The sequence below is a fragment of the Pan paniscus genome, chromosome 1, assembly GCF_029289425.2.
Source record: "Pan paniscus chromosome 1, NHGRI_mPanPan1-v2.0_pri, whole genome shotgun sequence".
Lineage (NCBI taxonomy): Eukaryota > Metazoa > Chordata > Mammalia > Primates > Hominidae > Pan > Pan paniscus.
In genome coordinates, this window is record NC_073249.2 from 21,321,105 (window position 1) to 21,341,939 (window position 20,835).

General features: G+C 56.2%; 1 protein-coding gene across 1 annotated transcript in view; it reads right to left on the reverse strand.

The window, feature by feature from the left end:
* OBSCN (obscurin, cytoskeletal calmodulin and titin-interacting RhoGEF) overlaps positions 1–20,835 on the reverse strand; it is a 169,465-nt gene that overhangs the window by 93,961 nt on the left and 54,669 nt on the right. The window contains exons 17-37 of the mRNA XM_055104619.2: positions 20,115–20,390; positions 15,701–15,976; positions 12,876–13,172; positions 11,550–11,825; positions 11,048–11,326; positions 10,652–10,918; positions 10,255–10,524; positions 9,069–9,335; positions 8,379–8,645; positions 8,053–8,165; positions 7,782–7,935; positions 7,429–7,590; positions 7,237–7,341; positions 6,136–6,402; positions 5,647–5,916; positions 5,004–5,270; positions 4,646–4,912; positions 4,295–4,561; positions 2,883–3,155; positions 1,802–2,068; positions 1,317–1,583 (exon numbers count right to left, since the gene is read on the reverse strand). Coding sequence (XP_054960594.2) covers positions 1,317–1,583; positions 1,802–2,068; positions 2,883–3,155; positions 4,295–4,561; positions 4,646–4,912; positions 5,004–5,270; positions 5,647–5,916; positions 6,136–6,402; positions 7,237–7,341; positions 7,429–7,590; positions 7,782–7,935; positions 8,053–8,165; positions 8,379–8,645; positions 9,069–9,335; positions 10,255–10,524; positions 10,652–10,918; positions 11,048–11,326; positions 11,550–11,825; positions 12,876–13,172; positions 15,701–15,976; positions 20,115–20,390 — 5,154 coding nt within the window. The remainder of the gene's footprint in view (positions 1–1,316; positions 1,584–1,801; positions 2,069–2,882; positions 3,156–4,294; positions 4,562–4,645; positions 4,913–5,003; positions 5,271–5,646; positions 5,917–6,135; positions 6,403–7,236; positions 7,342–7,428; positions 7,591–7,781; positions 7,936–8,052; positions 8,166–8,378; positions 8,646–9,068; positions 9,336–10,254; positions 10,525–10,651; positions 10,919–11,047; positions 11,327–11,549; positions 11,826–12,875; positions 13,173–15,700; positions 15,977–20,114; positions 20,391–20,835) is intronic.

Consider the following 20,835-nt stretch of genomic DNA (forward strand, 5'->3'; position numbering starts at 1 on the left):
CCAAAGTGCTGGGATTACAGGCGTGAGCCACTGAGCCCAGCCATGTTAAACTTTAAAAGAGCATCTTTTGTTATCTTATGACTCTCACTCTTGATGACTTTTTTAAAAATTAACTCTGGGTACCAACTTTATTAGATCATGGGGCGTTACTGTGCTAACAGAATACTTTCACCAGGGTCACCAAATCCATTGGAGAGAAAAAATCAGTGATGATTCCTGGTTTACGTTACTTCTGATGATCACAACTGGGGCCTTTCAAATACTGAACCCTGTGAATGCCCTGTGGTCAGACCCCAGTAGGGACCTCCTGCAAACTCAGCTCTGGACACCAGCCCGGGACTTCAGAGCCAAATGAAGGCTGTGGTGATGGGGCTGGGCCTCGCCTGCTCTGATCCCAATGTGCCTGATGACCTTGCCCTGGCCACGGACCCACTAAAGCTTCAGTTTTCTTATCTACAGAGTCGAGAGAATGACAGCTCTCACTCTGCCTGCCACTCAAATGTGGAGCCAAACAGTAAGATCGAACAGCCACCTACTATGATCTGAATGTCCCCCTGGAAACTCATGTTGAAACTTAATCCCAATGTGGCAATATTAAGAGGTGGAGCCTTTAAGAGGGGATTGGGTCCAAGGCAGGAATGGATTAACCCATTCATGGATCAATGGGTTAACAGGTTAATGGGTTAAAGTGCTTCCATATGAGTGGTGGCTTTAAAAGAAGATGAAGAGAGGCCCAAGCTAGCACACTCAGCCCCCTCCCCATGGGATGCCCTGTGCCATCCCTTGGGGACTCTGCAGAGAGTCCCTGTCAGCAAAAGGGCCCTCACCAGATGTGGCCCCTTGACCTTGGACTTCCCAGCCTCCAGAGCTGTAAGAAGTAAATTTATTTTCTTTATAAATTACCCAGTTTCAGGTATTCTGTTGTAAACAACAAGAAAAAGACTAAAATGCCACTGTAACTCTCAATGACAACCCTAATGACCATCAGTTCTTCCCTGGGAGCACCTGAGGCTGCCTGGCACGGCTGAGTCAGGCTGTCCCTCTGGGATAAGGGTGACACGTTGTATGTACAGATACACGCTGAGCTTACGCATGGGGGCCAGGCACACGGGGCATGTGGGAGAAACACACAGTGACCAAATAAACACACGAGTAAGTGAGCACCAGCAGCTCATTCACAGCCATGCTGGGGAGCCTCAGTGACCACCCAGGGTGCACCCCTATACCCTCATGATAAGAAACTGAGGCTGGGCCTGTCCACCTCCAAGTCTCCGTGCCATTCAAAGCCTAGGCCCGAGCACACTTGGCCGCCTCACCTTGCACTAGGAGCTGGGCCTGGGACTGGGCCTGGCCAATGTCGCAGGTATAGGTGTCGCTGTCTGCCTTCTCCAGGGCACTGATGGTGAGCCGCAGGGTCAGGCCCTCCTGGCTGGGCTGGTGCTTCCCTGAGGCCCGTAGCTCCAAGAGGCCCTTGCGCCAGGTCACTGTGGCCGCGGGGTGCTCCGTCTTGCACGTGAACACAGCTGTGCCTTTCTCCTCCACCTGCAGATTGGTCAGCTCCTCTGTGAAGCAGTTTGCTTTTTCTGGGGCAGGGAGATGGAGGCAGAATAGGTGGGGCGTGAGGCCTGCACAGACCCCAGGCCGGCCCCATTATCTTCCAGGCCCGGCTGCAGAAGCTCTGGGACCTGAGTTGAGCCCTTCCACCTGGGACAGAGCAGCTCAGGCTCCAGGGGTGGCCCCGTGCCCCGCTAGGGCAGAGAGGCCACTCCAGGGCCACGCGTGGGGCTCCTGCGGCATTTACCTTCCACATGGAGGCTGGCTGTGCTCTTGGAAGCCTCCACCTCACACGTGTACTCGCCCGCGTCCTTGAGCGAGGCCCCGCGGATGACCAGCATGGCCATCGTGCCCTCGCAGACCACATCATACTTCTGGCTCTTGCGGATGGCCTTCCTGTCCTTCAGCCAGTGCACGGGCGTTCCCGCCCGTGACAGCTCACAGCGCAGCTCCACGTCCTCCCCTGGCGCCACCCACTGGTCTTCCAGGGGCTTGATGATGGCGGCCGGCCTCTCTGAAGGGAGCAGGGACAGCTGCCCTTGAAGCACAGCCAGGGCCACGGCACCAGCCACAGATGACTGCAGCCACAGCCCCAGCCACCATCTGGGCTACAGCCATAGCCCCAGGCACAGACCCAGCCAAAACCTACCACCTCCACCATGACCAGGATTGGGGCAAGGACAAGCGTTTGACAACATTCACTCTCTGGTGACCAAGATAATAGAACCTGCAACCCCCAAACTCTGGGACCTCGGCCCTCAGGAGCTTCAGAGTCCTGGAATGTTAGTGTCCCCACTGTCACCACGGTGGGACTTGGGAGGCAGGAAGATCAAAAACTACAGAATTTTATCCCCTGGCATCTTTCAGGCCCACGCTGGCGTCCTCTGAGTGTGCCCCACCGAGCTGCACCAAGTGTGCTCGTCAGGGGCGCGAACTCGGGTGCTGGCGGTGATGTCAGCAGAGCAGGTGGCTGGGGCCTCAGGCCAGTGCTGCCAGACTGGCCCTGTGAGTCACAGCTCTGGGAGCTACCAAGTGCTCAGGGCACTCAGACCACGGATTGGAAAAGAATCCAGGCCTATATCAGAGCTCAGAAAAGAGTGCAACCCCAATTCCACTCGAGAACCGCCCCCAGCATCCAGCAGGTGACTCAGGCCCTGCGGCTTCTAGAAGGGGTGCTCTGCAGCAGCTGGGGGAGGCAGGCCCCAAAAGCCCCCCCCCCACCAGCTTCTGTAGCCAGGGGGGCCCAGCTCCTGGACTCCTGGGGACAGGCCCAGGGTCCCCACTCCTCAGCCCAGGTGATAAGCCCCCGTCCGGCAGGCCCTGCCTACCTCTGACAATGAGTGAGGCCTTGGAGGTGAGGCCCCGCACAGAGAAGACCACCTCCCCGGCATCACTTGGTGCAGCCTCCCGGACCACCAGGATGTATTTTCGGCCCTGACGTGTGGCCTGGAAGCGGCTGGAGCTGCTCACTGTCTTCCCACCGACTGTCCACATGGCCGGGTCGCTGGCGCTCTCATGGGACAGGACGCACTCAAAGCTGCAGCTCTCCCCTTCCAGCACCTCCATTGTCTTCAGCCTCTTGGTGATGCCCACGTGCAGATCTGCGGGCCATCAGAGACTGTCAGGCCAGGCAAGAGGACAGCACTGCCCTGGGCCAGACCTAGGAAGGGCCAGACCCTGGGAGGGATCAGAGCCCAAGGGACCAGACCCTAGGAGGGATCAGAGCCCACAGGGACCAGACGCCAGGAGGAGCTGGATTCCTTAGAAGGACCAGACCCCACAGGGACCAAACCCTGGGAGGTGCCAGACCCTGGGAGAGGCCAGGCCCTGGGGGACAGGGTGCCACATTGCACCAGCCAATGAGTAGATGCCCCTCTGCTGGAGCTGGCTGTCCCCTGGCATCTGCATAACCAACAGATCTGAGCTCCAATCAGTGTGGCAGGGAGAGGGAGAACCCATGGTCATCACAGGGAGGAGAGGAGGCACAGGACCCCGGATGAGGGGCCTCCAGGCAGGCTAGTCCCAGCTCCAGGACAAACTCACCATGCCTCCTGCCCCTTCCCATCTCGTTACAAGACTGTCAAGGACCAGCAAACAGGCTGGTTACACCACCTGTCACCCACACCAGGATGCCACTGGGACTGGGCACACACACAGAGGGGGCCAGGTAGCCACCCTGCAGTTGAGGGAACTTCCCCTGAAAAGCAGGACAGGTTCCAGGGCACGCACGCCCCCAAGGCTGCAGGGCTGGGTTCAGGGATGGCTCTACCCTGCCAGCCCAGTGGCCTTAGGGCCTTGCTGGGGCCCCGTGAAGGACAGAGATGTGGCCTACTCACAGCCCCTGCCTGGCATCTCGGCTTCTCCCTGGCTATCCCCATTGGTGTCCCCATAGTGGCCTGATGACTTCCATGCAGACACGTCCCCTGGTACAGGGCAACATCCCCAGGCTATGTCGTCGGGACCAGCGGGCAGGGACAGCACAGCCTCCAACCCTGGCTCCGGGGACAATTTCTGGCTCCGGGACCCACTGTCCCCGGGTCCACCTGCTTGCACCCAGGCCTCACAGGACCACATCAAGCCATGGCTCCCCCAGAAGGCTCCCCTGACCTCCCCGGCTCAGCAGAGCAGCCCTTCAATCTCAGAGAATGATGTGGGCCACCCAGGTAGTGGCCGGCCCCACATCCATGCCCACCCAGCACGCCTCCCTTCCCTGAGCTCTGCCGTGCCTGCAGCCACACACCGTGCACGCTGACCCGGGCCCGGGTCTCCTCGGAGCCCACGTGGCAGGTGTACAGGCCGGCGTCTTCAGGGCTCACGTCACGCACCACGAGCCCCCGCGTGCCTGCCGTGTGCAGGAAGTCATACTTGTCACTGGGGCCCAGCTGCACGCCATCTTTGCGCCACACCACATGGGCCTCAGGGTTAGAGACTTCACACTGCAGGGCCAGGGTGCCGCGCTCCTCTGCGGACAGGTCATCCAGCGCCTTCAGGAACACCACCGGCTTCACTGCAGGAGGGATAGGAGGGTGAGGGAGGCCAGCGCCTGTCCCATTCCTAGTGGGGAGTCCCGAAGACTCGTGGGATGACTCACCTCGGACCTCCAGGCGGGCAGAGGTCGACACCTTCAGGGAGGAGGCGCGTACTATGCCCGCATCAGCCCGCTGGATGCTCTTCAGTACCAGCGTGTGGCGCCGGCCCTTGTGTGAGATCTCATGGAAGCTGTCATTGTACAGGGGCATCCCGTTGAGCGACCACTCGACCTCCTCATCCTCGTGGGACAGCTCACAGGAGAAGCTGGCCCAGCCCTCCTCCGTGGCCTCTGCATCCTGCAGCGGCCCTGTCACTGTCACCTCCCGCGCTGCAAGAGACACACCGGGCCTCAGTGTCCACATCACCAGGCAACCCCTCCCCAAAACCCTCTCAGTAGCCCCATGCCCCTCATGCCTCACCTTCCACAGTGACCTCAGTGCTGCTGTGGGCGCTGCCCGCCTGGCACCGGTAGACACCAGCATCGGCAGGCATGAGCCGGAGGATGCGCAGCTCAGCCATCTGACCCTCCAGGCTCATCTTAAACTTCTCAGAGGGAGACAGGGGCGTGTCATCCTTGTACCACTGCACAGCCTTGGGGGCTGGCCGGAAGTCGCAGGACAGGACCACTGACTGCAGCTCACGCCCTGTCTTGGGCTCCAACGGCCGTGTGAGGACTACGGGGATGTCTGCAGGGAGTGGGGAGAGGCTGGGCCACGGCACCACAGGAACCAATCACCCTGCCCTGCCTGCCAAGCCCTGAGCCTGCTCACCTATGGCCTTGAACTGTGTCCGCCCCTGGCCCTGAGCTGTGTCCACCATTCCCTGAACTATGTCTTCCCCTGGCCCTGAGCTGTGTCCTCTGCGGTCCTGAACTGTGTCCTCCCCTGGCCCTAAGCGATATCCATCTGTGGCCCTGAACTGTGTTGTCACTGCCCTGAGCCTTCTCCTCCCATGGCCCTGCCCTGTACCCACCCACAGCCCTGTCCAGGCTTCCCAACAGCCCTGAACCTTGTCCTCTTGTGGCTCTGCCCCACGTCCACCCACCGGGGTGGGAGTGCTCACCTGAGACCACCAGGCGGGCAGAGGAGCGAGACTTGCCAATGGTGAAGTGCACGGGCCCGGTCATGGTGGAGCAGGTCCGCCGCAGCATCAGCCGGTGCACCGTGCCCTCCTGCTCCAGGCCCACGTTCCCCCCAGCCTGCAACACCGTCTTCCCCAGGAGCCACTTAGGTGGCCGCACTGAGGGGATGGAGGTCTCACACTCAAACCAGGCAGGAGCGGGCTCCATCACTGTCACGTCCTGCAGACCCCGCACAATGGTGATGGATTGCTCTGTTGGGGAGGAGCAGTCGCTGGCGGATCCCGCGGATAGGACATGCTGCCCCTCCGGCAGGGTTCCTTCCTGGGAACAAGCCCCCGCCCTGCTAGATGCATGCTAGCATCCTCCTGAGCTGCCCGGACCCAGCGTCTCCAGGAGTGTAGGGCAAACCATGGACCTGGGAGACTCTCCCCAACAAAAGCAACCTGCAGAGCTGCCCTCCCTGCCTGCACCTTCCACGAAGAACTGTGCACTGGTCTTGACATCACCGGCGTCACAGGTGTAGGTGTCCTCGTCCTCTGCGTGGACATCACTGATGATCAGCTTGCGGTAGAGGCCATCACTGACCAGCTCGTACTTGGGCCCGGGCTGCAGCTCCTGACTGCCCTTGAACCACCGCACCTGGGCGCTGGCCCGGGACACCTGACACTCCAGCACACCGCGGTGCTTCTCCATGGCAATCTTGTCCCGCAGCGGGCGCACGAGGGTCACTGGCAGCTCTGTGAACGTGGTGGGGGCATGGGGTGGATCAGAGATGGTGCTCCAGGCTCCCAGGCCCAGGCTCCCACAAGGCACTGAGGGTCTTGGGCCCTCAGTTGGACCCCACTAGGCCCCAACAGCCCATGTCTGCCCGCCAGGGGCCAGCAGGAGGTCAGGCCAAGTGTCCCCCTTGGAGCTGTGCTAGGACCTGCTCCACAGAGCAGACCACAAGCAAGGGGAATGCACCCACCTCTGCCCGCCCTGCCCTCCCATATCCCACACTCCCACTTCCACCGCCCAGGTCCTACCCGCTGTCCCGGCCCACCAAGAGCAGGGTAGGTCCTGCCCCACATAGCCCCACCCCCTGCAGTCCTCTCCCCAAACCCCCACTTCCGAACCATAACCACATACCCTAGCCCAGTCCCAGGAACTCATGTCCCTCCCCGCATACCTCTGATTAGCCCTACTGGCCCATCCCCACCCCACCTGTCTGCAGAGCCTCCCTCCCTGCCACCCCAGCACCACTTTCCCTGATCCTCCTCCTCGCTGCCACCAGGTAGAACCCCCCGCCCCTGCCATGCCTCCCCCACAGGACCTCATGCCTGGCCTCTCCAGCACTTCGCTGCAGCCCGAGGGAGAATTCTTCAGGATCTGTTTTAAGGAAGGGAGAAGCCCCTCATGGCCGCTTCTCTGGCCCCTATCTTCCTGCCAAGGAGGTGACACCCCCTTCCCTCCTCTTGAGTCCCTGCTGTCCTCGTCCTGAGAGCGGGCCTGGGGCGTCCGGGCCTGTGCTGAGCAAGCTGGCCACACATGCACACCGTCCAGCCCCGCCCTCCCCTCAGCCCCCACCTCACCCTTCACTCGGAGCTGGGCTCGCGATTCTGCATTTTCGGCTACAAATTGGATCTCTCCTGCATCTTCCGCTAGGACTCTCCGGTAGATGAGAGTGTATGTCCTTCCTGGGGACAAAGGCGGCTCAGTATGGGCGGGGGCAGAGGAAGACCTGGGGGCTGGGCCATGCCCACTACAGCCGCCTGTCCTCGCACCTTCCTGGCGGATGCGCACGTTGTCAGTAGGCCGCAGTTTACTGCCCTCCCAGAACCACTGGCCAGGCACTTCGTCGTGGGAGACTTCACAGGAGAAGGTGGCACCGTCCTTCTCCATCACTTCCACATCCTCCAGGGGCCTCACGATCTGGATGTTGCGGCCTGGGGTGGCAAGGGAGGCCCTGCCACACCCGGACACACAGAGCTGCTCCCAGCACCCCCCACCCAGTGCCCCAGCATGCCAAGGGTTGTGAAGGTGAAAGTAGAGCTGCCAAGCCCCTGGCTGGGGGACACGGAGGACAGGAGGAGGTGCCCACACCTGCCATGCCCCACATGCCCCACGCAGCCCTCACCTTGTACCTTCACGGAGGCAGAGCTCTGGGCATCATGGGCATCACACACATACACTCCCTGATCCGCGAACTCGCACCGGTAAATGGTGAGGCTCCTGCAGGCGCCCTGGGCTGCGATGGCCATCGTCTTGCCTGCCCGCAGCTCCACACCGTCCTGTGCAGGGCAGAGGCCCAGTCAGGCACTCAGGTGGTCCAGCCCTGGGGTTCTGCTTGGGCCCGCCCACATGAGAGGAGGGGAGGAGGCAACGGAGTAGGGTCGGCAGGGAGGCACCTTCAGCCAGCGCACATCCACATTAGGACGTGACAGCTCGCACTCCAGGGTAACCTTCTCCTTCTCAGTGGTCACCACGTCCTGCAGCGGGCGGCTGAAGCTCACGGGAAGCTCTGGGGAGGAGGAAGGAGGAGGTGGGAAGAGAAAAAGGGCTTGGAGGAGCCTTCAGGATGGGGACAGGGACAGGGGTGGGGCAGTGCCCCAGCTGGACGGAGTTATACGGAGCTGGCTCATCTAGGTCCCCAGAGAACCCACCGACCTTCCCGGGGCCCCCTCGGGACAGGCAGGCGTGCTCTGTGCTGTGCCCTGCCGGCCCCCCAACGTACCGGTGACCACGAGCCGCGCCGACGTGTGCACTCCTTCGGCCTTGAAGACCATAAGGCCACTATCCTCTGGCCGCAGCCCCGAGAGTGTGAGGGTGTGCATGGGGCCCCGCACAGCCAGGTGGCACGTGGGCCCCTGCTGGAGCCGCAGACCGTCACGAGTCCAGCTGCCCTCCACGTCCGCATGCGACAGCTGCACCTCCATGGTAGCTGTGCCCTGCTCCCGTGCCTCCACTGCCTGCAGGCCCCGTACGAGCCGTACCTGGCGCACTGCGGTGCACACGCGGTGTCACGGGTCAGCCGCTGCTCTGAGACCACCGCCTTTAGAACCCTGGGGCACAGCCGGCTTCCCCAGGAGCTCGGGGAGGGCCGGGAAGCCGCCCCACGCCTACCCCCACCGCTCGCCCCTCGGGCGGGAGACCTGCCCCTCTCCCAACCCTATGCCCCTTCCAGAGGGGCCGCCACTCCCCTCAGTGTCCCACCTCGCTCCTCCCTCCTCCCCTCAGTGCCCCACCTCCCTCCTCTCTCTTCTCCTCAGCGCCCCACCTCCCTCCTCTCTTTTCCGCTCCCTCTTCCTCAGTGCCCCTCCTCCCTCCTCCCCTCAGCACCCCGCCTACGTCCTCACTAATCCTCAATGCCCCGCCTCCCTCCTCACTCCTCCTCGATGCCCCGCCCTTCCCGCCCGCGGCTCACTCTCCACGGTGAGTTTGGCCTGTGTCTTGTCATCCGGCGTCTCGCAGCCAAAGAAGCCACGGTCGGCAAAACCTACGTTGTGCAGAACCAGGCGGTGGCGGGCGCCCTCGGCGTGGATCTCCACGTTCTTTCCCGGCGCCAGGGCCGTCGCGTTCCGTGTCCACCTCAGCTCCGGCCACGGCCGCGTCAGCTCCACCTCCAGGGTCACCGAGCTCCGCTCCTCCACCGTCTGCGGCTCCAGCTTCTTTTTGAACAGCACAGGCGCCTCTGGGGTCGCAGGAGAGGGGAGGTCACGGTGGCCCTCGCCCTCCTCCACGGACAAGCCAAGATACAGAGGGCCCGCACAGCCCCGGCGCCTGCCCTGAGCCGGGCCCAGGCAGAGCTGCCGGCACCGCGCCCCGGGATCCCAATCCAAACAGCGCGGCCCTGGCCACACGCGGGCCGCAGCTGCGCACCCTCACGGGTGCGACTTTAAGCGAGGAAACCAGGGAGCTTCCTTAAGCCCCGCTCCCACCTCCAGCTCCCCTGCTCTGAACAAGACGCCAGGCCCTTGTGCCTCGAAATCCTAGACGTGATCCCCACTAGTAGCACTGGCAGGAACTGCAGAGTGGGGGAAGACAGAGCTTCCCCAGGCGCAACGGCGGTTTAGCAAAGCCCAGGACTCCTGCGCAGGTTAAGGAAGAGGCGCTGGCGGGCCTCTCTGCCTCAGGCCACCCGTCAACTCCGCAGAAGGTGAATCTGCTGCATCACTCCCTTACTCTAGAACCTGCCATGACTCCCACTTCCCTTCAGGGCAAGTTCTGGCTTCTGGCTTCAGCAGCATGGGAAGCCCATGTCATTGCTTGCACTGGTGCTAACCCCACTCTCTCTTCCCTGCCATCCATCAGGCTAAGTATGCACCCACCTACTCCAGAAAGCCTCCCTGGATTGCCTCAGCCTCCGCCCATTCCCCACCAGGTGCACCTGCAGGATTCTATCTTCTCTATACCAAGAGAAGGCACCTGGCCCATCCAGCCTACCCGAGTCTCCTCTCTGCAGCCCACACACCCCGTGTCTCCTGAGGTCAGCCGGACCAGCTGTAACAGGACAGCAGTTCCAGGTGCCCACTCAGAACCAGCCCACAGGGGAGGTGCCTGTGCAAGGAGCCCTGGCCAGCCAGGCAAATCCTGCTGCCCCCCACACTCACCTCGGACCCTCAGGGCAGCAGAGGATGAGGCGCCCTCAGCCTCCACGGTGATCTGGCCCGCGTCCTCCAGCACCAGGTCTGAGATGGTCAGGCTGTGGCTGGCGCCACTCTGTGATATGGCAAACTTCTCGCTGGGCTGAAGCAGGGCACCGTCCCGGAACCACACGACTGCCACATCACTGGGGGACACCACGCACTGGAAGGTGGCCTCGCCACCCTCCTCTGCGACCACGGTGCTCAGCCCAGACATAAACTTCACCACTCGGGGCACTGCAGACAGGAGCACTGCTTAAGAGGCGGGCGCACAGGACTGGCAGAGCCCCTACGCTGCAGGAGTACCAAAGGCCGCCTCCTCCAGGAGGCTGCCCTGGATAGGGACACTCGACCCCTTACATACCACTGACGGTGAGCTGCGCACTGGTGTGGTCATCACGGCTCTCACACACGTACTCCCCTGCGTCCTCTGCGCGCAGCCCCAACACAGTGAGTGAGCGCACGGGCCCCTCGGCCACCATCTGGAAGCGCTTGCCCACCCGAAGCTGTGTGTTGCCGCAGCGCCACACCACCTCTGCACACGCTGGGCTTAGCTCGCAGGCCAGTGTCACCGTGCCGCCCAGCTCGCCGCACACAGGCTCCAGCAGCCGGCAGAACTTGGCGGCCACCTCTGTGGGCACAAAGGGGACATCAGCCGGGCTCTTAACAGACCAGACTTGAGCCCCAGCTTCGCCCCTGTCCAGCTCTGGGACAGAGGTGTCTGGAGGAGTCCCCGCCCCACGCCCCATGCCCGGCTCACCTTCCACCTGCACTGGGAAGTCCTGCCCCTCTGCGCCCACACGGCAGCTGTAGATGGCGCTGTCCAGAACCTGGGCGCCATGCACGGTCAGGGTGTGGGTGTCCCCCTGGCTGGCTGTCTCATGCCGCTTGCTGCGGCGAATCTCCACACCATCCTTGAGCCAGGTCACCGTGGCCGCAGAGGGTGTGGCCAGTGTGGCGGTCAGGATGATGTCTTCATGCTCCTTGACCACCAGAGGCTCCCTGCGGCAGGGTCTCTCTGAAATTTGGGGCTCCAGCTCTGGGTAGAGGTGAGTTGGCATGAGAGGGGGACCCTGTCATCCCTGGACCGGCCCCGCTCCCCTTCAGGGCCACCCTAATGCTACCTGGCACCCCTGATACCCATTGCTCTTCAAGGATGGCCCAGTGCAGTCCTGAGCACCATCAACCACCATCCAGAATCCCAGGGACCATACAGTGTGGCCATCAGCTTCAGGCGAGGTGGATTCACCCAAAGCACTGACCTGCCATGTGCAGGCGGAAGGACAGCCGTTGGCCCCCCGCCTCACAGCTGTACTCCCCAGCATCCGCCTGGCCCGCCTGCTGCACTACCAGCCTCCGTGTGCAGCCGCTGGCCTCCATGCGCACTTTTGAGCTGGAGCTCAGCTTCTTCCCATCCTTGTACCATGTCACCTCCATCTGGCCCTGGGCCACCTCACAGCTCAGCGTGGCACTGGCCCCCGCCTCCGCCTGCACCTCCCTGCATGCCGGCTGCTCCTTGGCAAACACCACCTTGGGCTCTGGGATGGACAAGGAGGGATGCAGGGTCAGAGGCTCCAGAGCAGACACAGCCCATGTGTCAGCCCAGTGACAGCCAGGCAGGGCTGTCCATCATTAAGCAGTGCACGGTGACGCACAGAGCTCCCCCCGGCACTACCAGAGCCAAAGGTCTAAGGCTGCATGTTGGCAGCACCACCATCATGTCCCTTGGGAACAGGATGCGGCCCCTTCCCTGCCTCGGTCTTCCAGGGCCCTGGGGCCCTCACCTGTCGCCAGCCCTCCCCACCACACAGGGCCACAGGCAGTAGGACGTGAAGGGTCAGGAGAGATGGACCAGCAACCTGGGCCAGCCCAGAGGCAGCGGAGTGTTGGCAGGGCCATTGGAAAGAGGGTGCCAAGCTGAGTGTGGTCTGTTGTCCCCAGCTCAGGGACAGGGTGGAAGGGAGATGGATATCAGAAAAACAGGTGGACACATGGTGATGACCAAGGGGCCCAGCACAGGCTTAAAGAGATCTAGGGCCCAGAACACAGAGACAAGCCCCCACCACCCAGTACACGCTCTCCAGTCACTGCCGGGCCCTCCCATGGCCCAGCACCCACAGAGGAGTCAGCAGATCACATTAGACCAGACCCAGACCCCCACCCCAAGGACATCACACCACTGTCCCCACCACCCAGACAGAGGTCATCACATCTGACCAGACCCGGACCCCAGACCCCCGAGGACATCACGCTACTGTCCCTACTACCCAGACAGGGGTCCTCACATGAGACCAGACCCAGACCCCAGACCCACACCCCAAGGACATCATGCTACTGTCCCTACCACCCCCAGCTCAGCCACTGCAGGGCACACACCATGGTCAACTCAGCCCATGGGCCTGCTCTAGTCTCATGACATAAGGACACTGGCCTGAGAGCTGCTGGGGAGAGCTGGGGACACAGATTCTGAGGCCTACAGAGAGGGAAGGTGCCAGGGCCCACAGCACCTTGGGCCGCCCAAACATGCCCTTGTAGTTTCACACCCAACACTCAGCATCACCTCCATTTTGCCTAACCCTGGCACCCACCAGCCACATGCAGGTGGAAGGAGAGCCGCTGGCCCCCAGCCTCGCAGCTGTACTCCCCGGCATCCGCCTGGCCTGCCTCCTGCACCACCAGCCTCCGTGTGCAGCCCACGGCCTCCACACCCATTTTCGAGCTGGAGCTCAGCTTCTTCCCGTCCTTGTACCACATAACCTCCGTCTGGGCTTGGGCCACCTCGCAGCTCAGCATGGTGCTGGTCCCTGCCTCAGCCTGCACCTCCCTGTGCGCCGGCTGATCCTTGGCAAACACCGCCTGCTCCTTGGCAAACACCACCTTGGGCTCTGGGGATGGACAAGGAAGGACATACAAGGTCAAAGATACAGCCTAGGTCAGGAAGACCACCCTAGGATAGGAGGGCCTGGATGAGGAAGTAGGAGAAACAGAACCTTCCCCAGGCTCTGCACTGGCTGCGTGGCCGGGAGAAGTCCTGCCACCTCCCAGCGCAAGAATCACAGTTTGTCTATCCACTGTGCACGGCGCCATGGGCTATCACAGGTGGGGCAGCTATGACAAACCCTCCATGCATGAGCTCCTCCAGGGCAGGGACTAGGGTACCTGCACATGCAGCTCTTCTTCAAGCATGTATGGAGCTTTAAATCCACTTGTCATTTTTCAACCTTGCATCCCCCAAAACCCCATTTGTTTGGATTTTGATTGAGACTGAACGTCTTTCATTCTTCCATGGCTTCTATCCACTTTAGATCTTTACTGTCTCTCAAAAGTGTTTCATAGCTTCCCCCACAGAACCTCTCGACATCTTTTATTAGACTGGGATCATAAACATGATGCCTTTGAGGCGTCTGTCAATCTTTTACGTTTTCATTTTCCAACTGCTTGCTGCTAGTCTACATGTACGGAAGTTTCTTCACACAGATCTTGCAAGGGTTGATCTTTCTCAACTCTCTAATAATTTATCTTCTGGGTAAACCGTATCTTCTGTCAATTCACTTTTTTCTAACTTTTACACCTTTCGTTTTACTTTCCTCCTAACTGTGCCATCCAATGCTGGATGGAAGTGTTGACCACTGGCTTCCTCATGCTGTCCCCTGGCTCAGAGGCAAAGCTTACAAAGTCTCCCTTTGTGATTTTTGTGTAATACCCTGTGTCAAATTAGGGAAAAAAAACTTTTATTTATACTTTGTTAAGAATTTTATGGCATGATGGATGCTAAATTTTGCCAGACATTTCTTCTGAATATATGAGGTTAAATTTTTATCAAATATGGTACTTTATTCTGAGTTTAAGATAATTACATTGTTTTCAAATTTCAATCACATATCATGATTTTCTAATGTTTTTAACATGAAAGCAGCCCTCATTCCTAGACTATGAATTTCATCATCCTGTATGATTGTCTTGATGTATTGCTGAATTCAGTTTACTAATATTTTGTTTAAAAAATTGGCCATGATATCCATAATTCTTTGATCTACAATGTGCAAACTTCCTATTTTCTGGCCAGATTTTAGTCATGGCATTAAGCTATCTGCATATAATGAGTTAGAGGGTATATCTTCCTTTTTCCATTCTCCAGAAGAATTTCCATGAACATGGAAGAATTTCTGGCCAGAACATTTGGAAGAATTTCTCAGTAGGGCCACATGTTTGATGAGAAGATTTTTCACTACCGGTTCTAGTTTTTACTAGGTTGTAGTAACTGAGATAACTTCAGTAACAGTAGATAACTGCATATAGGTTATCTATTTCTTAAGTCTGTTTTTGGTTTCTAGAAATTATATAATTTGTTAACACTTTTCAAATTTACTTGCAGTGAGTATTTTTGGTATCTACACATTTGTAAACCATTTTAGATATATATAACACCAACTGTTATGTGGTGGCACTCAGGGCTCAGGGTTGGAGTTTGAAGTTAAACTCTCCTAACAAACAACAGGAAAGTAAAGGTCATTCTCAGACTTCCTATGAATCAGCTGGAGAGGGGGCAGGCACAGGACTCATCAAGGAAACAGGATGATGTAAATATGGCTTCCCCAGTCAGCGACTGCTACCACCATAACTTAATTCTACCAGTGTGTCACTGTGCCATAAGCTACTTATTCCTATCACTTTTAAATCTATCCAAATTCCAAGGGGAATTCAGACACAGAACATTCTAACAGAATGCAAAAGGAAAGTGAGATTGGCTTCTGAAATGGAATTCCAACGTCACGTGTGCGCACCTGCCAATGTGCTGCTCTTTACTCGTTTTGCACACACTAACGCTGTGGATCTGGGTTTTAGTCACGGCTCTGACAGGGCTTCTACATCCACAGGGAAGGACAGAAGTGTGTCCCAGAACACTGAAAACTTTGGGAACCCAGTGTTCAGTGTTGATATAATTCCAAATAAGACTGTGTGGCTGGAATTTCCCTACACCCTGACTCAACGAATTAAAATCTCTTTCCACAGGGAGAGCCCTCACATGGGGCCAGATGAGGCCGTGCAGGGACTGCAGGAGTATCCCCGAGGGAGGGACGTCTGGCTTACCGCCATCTCATGCATTAGATAGGACCAGAGTCCTGGACACCTCGGGACATCGGTAGTTTGGAGAAGGTACTGGGAAAATGTGACCCAGCATGTCTGCACAGAAACACCACCCAACATGGACAAGGAGGGCCCTGACCCTTCCGTTCACTCCCTTCCCCACTAAGCAGCCCAGCTCCACCACAGGCATAAAAGTAGGAGGTGAGAGGATGGGAGAAGTTGAGGGATGGAGTCTAATGGAAAGCCCACTGGGTCAGCAGTGGTTCTACTCCAGTCACAGCAGCAGCTACAAACAGGGCTCACTCAGCATCCCCAAAGCACTGACCTGCCACCTGCAGGCGGAAGGAGAGCTGCTGACCCCCTGCCTCGCAGCTGTACTCCCCGGCCTCTGCCTGGCCCGCCTGCTGCACCACCAGCCTCCGTGTGCAGCCCACGGCCTCCACGCGCACTTTCGAGCTGGAACTCAGCTTCTTCCCATCCTTGTACCACATCACCTCTGTCTGGGCCTGGGCCACCTCGCAGCTCAGCGTGGCACTGGCCCCCGCCTCAGCCTGCACCTCCCTGTGTGCTGGCTGCTCCTTGGCAAACACCACCTTGGGCTCTGGGGATGGACAAGGAGGGACACACGAGGTCAAAGATACTGCCCAGGTCAGGAAGACCACCCTAGGGTAGGAGGGCCTAGACGAGAAAGTAGGAGAAACAGAACCTTCCCAAGCTTGGCACTGGCCATGTAGCTGGGAGAAGCCTCACCACCTCCCAGCACAAGAATCACAGTTTCTCCATCCACTGTGCAGTGCCATGGGCTATTCCAGGCGGGGCAGTTGTGACAAACCCTCCGTGCACGAGCCCCTCCAGTGCAGAGACTGGGTTCCTAATGCTTACACAGCTCCCTTCAAGGATATGCTAGGGTCTCCCCATGGGACTGGGCAGGGCGTGTACTCACTGCAGGGCCCCAGAGTACTGAGGCTTCCAGTCCTGCCACTGTCAGGAGGGTCAGCGGTGGCCTCTGCGGGGAAGGCCTGGGCTTTGTCATGCATTGCCTGGTGACATGCAAGGTGGAGCCCTTTCCACCACTTCTGGCCATTACGTCAGCTCTTCTGGGGTGTCGCTCTTTAGGCTTCTGTCCAATTTTCAGTAGCCTTTTCTGTCTTTTCCTTCCTTATTTTTAGGAACTCTTTATATATTTTAAATGCTAGCAAATGATAACTGTGTATTTGTAAACATCTTACCCATGTCCTTGACCTGCCTTTTCGCTCTCAAATGATGTCTTGACAAATTAAAGTTTTAGTTTTAATGTAGTTAAATATACCATTGTTCCACTGTTTAGTTTTAAGAAATCTTTCCTTTCCCTGAAGTTTTTAGCAATCTATGTTATCATCTAGAGGCTTTATGGTTTTACCTTTTATACTCTGTGGCCTCTAACCTTCCTGGAACTCACTTTTCAGTGTGAAATAAGTTACTAGTCTAAACTTTTATAAGGTTAAAAAATCAAAGAACTATTTTTTTTTTAGAAGATCATCCTTTCTCCACTGCCTGTGCAGGTGTGAAGGTTAAAAAAAAACACATAAAACACACACACACAAAAAAACAAGAAGCAATAAAAGGGAGAATCCATGTATTTGGGTCTGATCATGAGCTCACGATTCTGTCCCTTTGGTCTGACAACTGTCCTTGTGTTGTGCCTGGCTGTCTCCATTCCTGCAGCTGAATGTTCTTGATATCTGGTAGACAAATGCTCACAAGTGGCTCTTCAAGAGTGTGTTACTCCACTTGGCCTTCAGAATCTGCTTCTCAACGTTCACCTCCCCAGAGAAAAACATTTGCTTGGGTTTTGACTGGGCATTAACATATTTGAGTCTTCCATGGGTTTCTATCTATTTATTTAGGTCTTCTTACTGTCTGTCAAAAATGTTTCACAATGGCCAGGCACAGTGGCTCACACCTGTAATCCCAGCACTTTGGGAGGCTGAGGTGGGAGGATTGCTTGAGGTCAGGAGTTTGAGCCCAGCCTGGGCGAAATAGTGAGACCCTGTCGTTACCAAAAAAATTCCTTAAAAAATTAGCTAGGCATGGTGGTGCAAGCCTGTATTCTCATCAAGTCAGGAGGCCGAGGTGGGAGGATCTCTTGAGCCCAGGAGGTTGAGGCTGCAGTGAGCCATGATTGCACCACTGAACTCCACTCTGGGTGGCAGAGTGAGATCCTGACTCAACAACAAAAATATCTGACAATTTTCCTCCACTGAGGTATTAGACATCTTTACTATACTTGATGCTTTTCACGCTCTTGTAAATCTTTTAAAATTTCACTTTACAACTGTGTTGCTAGTGTGTGTGTGTATGCGTATATACATACATACATATATATGTGTATTCTGCATGTTGAATTTCTATGTGATGTTTCTCAACTCTCATATTATTTGTTATTATTATTTATCTTATTATTTATCTCTCTATCTTTTGGATTTTCTGAATTGATACTCATATAATCTGTGAATCCCACTTATGTTTTTCTCCAAGTGTTATACCTTTTCTTTTCTTTTCCTCCTTTCTCTGCTGTACAGTGCTGAATGGAAGTGGGGATGGTTGGCTTCTACGTGCTGATTCCTATCTCAAAGGCAAAGCTTTCAAGGTTCTCTTTAAATATGCAGTTACCTGGTGTTTTCTGCAGTACCACTGACCAGATTAAAGAACGATACTTTATAATTTGTTAAGAATTTCATGGCATGAATTGATGCTGAATTTTATCAAATATTACCTCTGAACTTTAATATTAAATTTAATCAAACATTGTATTCTGTATTTATTGAGATCACATAATTTTTTCATTGCATCCAATTCCATCATCCTTTATATAGATGCACTTGTTTCTAAAACTAAACCAGCCTTGCATTCTGGGACTACATCCTTCCTTAGAGGGTCTTATCCTCTTGATAGATAGCTAAATTCAGTTGCTAATATTTTGCCTTGATATCCATAATAGATTGGTCTAAAATTTTAATCCTTGTTAACATTCCTTGTCATATTTTGATATCCATATTATATTTCTTATTTTTCTTTTTTTTTTTTTGAGACAAGAGTCTCAATCTGTTGACCTAGCTGGAGTGCAGTGGCGCCATCCTAGTTCACTATAACCTCAACCTCCTGGGCTCAAGCAGTCCTCCCACCTCAGCCTCCTAAGTAGCTAGGACTTACAGGCACCCACTACAACACCCAGCTAATTTTTTAATTGTTTTTTAGAGACAGGGTTTTGCTATGTTGCCCAGGATGATCTCAAACTCCTGAGCTCAAGTGATCCTTCTACCTTGGCCTCCCAAAGTGTTGGGATTACAGGCATGAGCCACTGCCCTAGGCTATATCATGTTTCTACAAGACTATCTGGGGAGTATATCTGCTTTTCTGTTCCCTAGTAGAAGAATCTGTATGAACATAGAATAATTTCTTTCCTAAATATTTAGTATAATTTATCAATTAGAGCCACCAGGCTTACATCTTTTGCTATGAGCAGATGGTTTTCATGGTTCCATTTTTTTAAGTTTCTAGGACTACTAGAGTTATCTATTTATTTTTGTGTCACTTTTGATATATTTCTAGGAACTGGCCACATTGTCAATATTTTCAAATTTATTACTATAAAATTTATTACCACAAATGTATTTCTATAAAATAATTTGTCATATTCTCTTAAAATTTGACAAAAATACAAAGTGAGGTTTTGGGTGTATATACACCCCCAAAACCACTCTATGCTGATGCAATAACAAACTGTTATGTGGTGGCATCTAGAGGTCAGTGTAGTACCTACAGCCAGGGTTACTGGACAGTAAGACTGTCTTAATGAAAGGAAAATAGATTTGTTTCTCAGACTTCTCTATGAAGCAGCCATGGAGGCTCAAACACAGTAACCATTAGGAAATTCTATAAAGTAAATACACGTCAAACAGAGGCTGCTATGAAGGGAACTCGCCTTTGACGAAGTGTGGTGGTGTCACCTACTCTACTTATTCTTTTCCATTTCTAAATCAAACTACAAGGAGAACACTGACACCAAATACTCCAATTGAGGACAAAAGGAAAACATGCTTTGTTTTAGAAATAGTATTCTAAGCCCATGGATGCACTGCAGGCACATCTCCACTGGGGCGCCACTCCTTACGATTCACACAATCACAACAAATCAGGGATCTACATTTTGTAACATATGGGAAGAGGGAAGAGTGTTCCCCTTTCTCTAAAACTATGATAAGCCAAATTTTAGTTTTGGGAAAATTCCAAGGACAATTCGGTGACTGAAAACTCCCATGATCTTGGTTGGATGAAATGGAGGCATCTCCCCTCCCCCTGGCAAGAGCCATATGCTCCATAGGGTGAGGACTCAGGAGCTACCAGACATTCAACAACAGCACATTCACCTCTGTGCATGTGACAGACACCCGGTCCACCTCAACCCCCAGTGCCAGGGGCAGCGAGCCTCCTTGGACACTAAGAAAACCAGGAAGGCGCCCCACAGGTGTGACTGTGCACTACCAAGTACAAACACGCCTCCGGGTTTGCAGGAACAGCCCCTCTCCCTCCCATGCACACCCCTCCCTTGGCCCAGCCACAGGGATGGAAATGGGAGTGGAAAGATGGGAAGCCCAAGACATGAAGGCTAAAGGAAAGTGCACAGAGATATGCTGGGGCTACGAGCCAGAACCACCATCACCTCTGAAGAGGCTCCTCAGGACCTCCAAAGCACTGACCTGCCACGTGCAGGTGGAAGGACAGCCGCTGACCCCCGGCCTCGCAGCTGTACTCTCCGGCGTCCACCTGGCCTGCCTCCTGCACCACCAGCCTCCGTGTGCAGCCCACGGCCTCCATTCGCACTTTCGAGCTGGAGCTCAGTTTCTTCCCGTCCTTGTACCACGTCACCTCTGTCTGGGCTTGGGCCACCTCGCAGCTCAGCGTGGCACTGGTCCCCGCCTCGGCCTGCACCTCCCTGCTCGCTGGCTGCTCCTTGGCAAACACCGCCTTGGGCTCTGGGGAAGGCAGGGATGCACAGGGTGACCACCACCATCAAGGTCAGGAAGGCAGCACTGGGGAGAGAAGGCCTGGGCAGGGAGGAGGGAGCAAGAGAACCTTCACCAGCCTCAGGCTCTGCACTGGCTGTGTGGTCGGGAGAAGCCCCACCACCTCCCAGCACAAGGAACACAGTTTCTCCTTCCATTTCGCACGGCACCAAGGGCTGCCCCAGGCAGGGCCGCCATGACAGATCCTCCAGGGCAGGGACTGGGGTCCTGACACCTGCACATCTCCGCTCATGGATGTGCCGGGGTCTCCCCAGGGGACTGTGCAGGGCACGTCCTCACCCCAGGGCCCCAGAGTCTGAGGCTCCCGCTCCTGCCACTGTCAGGAGGGTCAGCTCTGGCCTCTTCGGAGAGGGCCTGGGCCTCCTGTGGCTTCCTGGGTCCCTGTCGGGAGGAC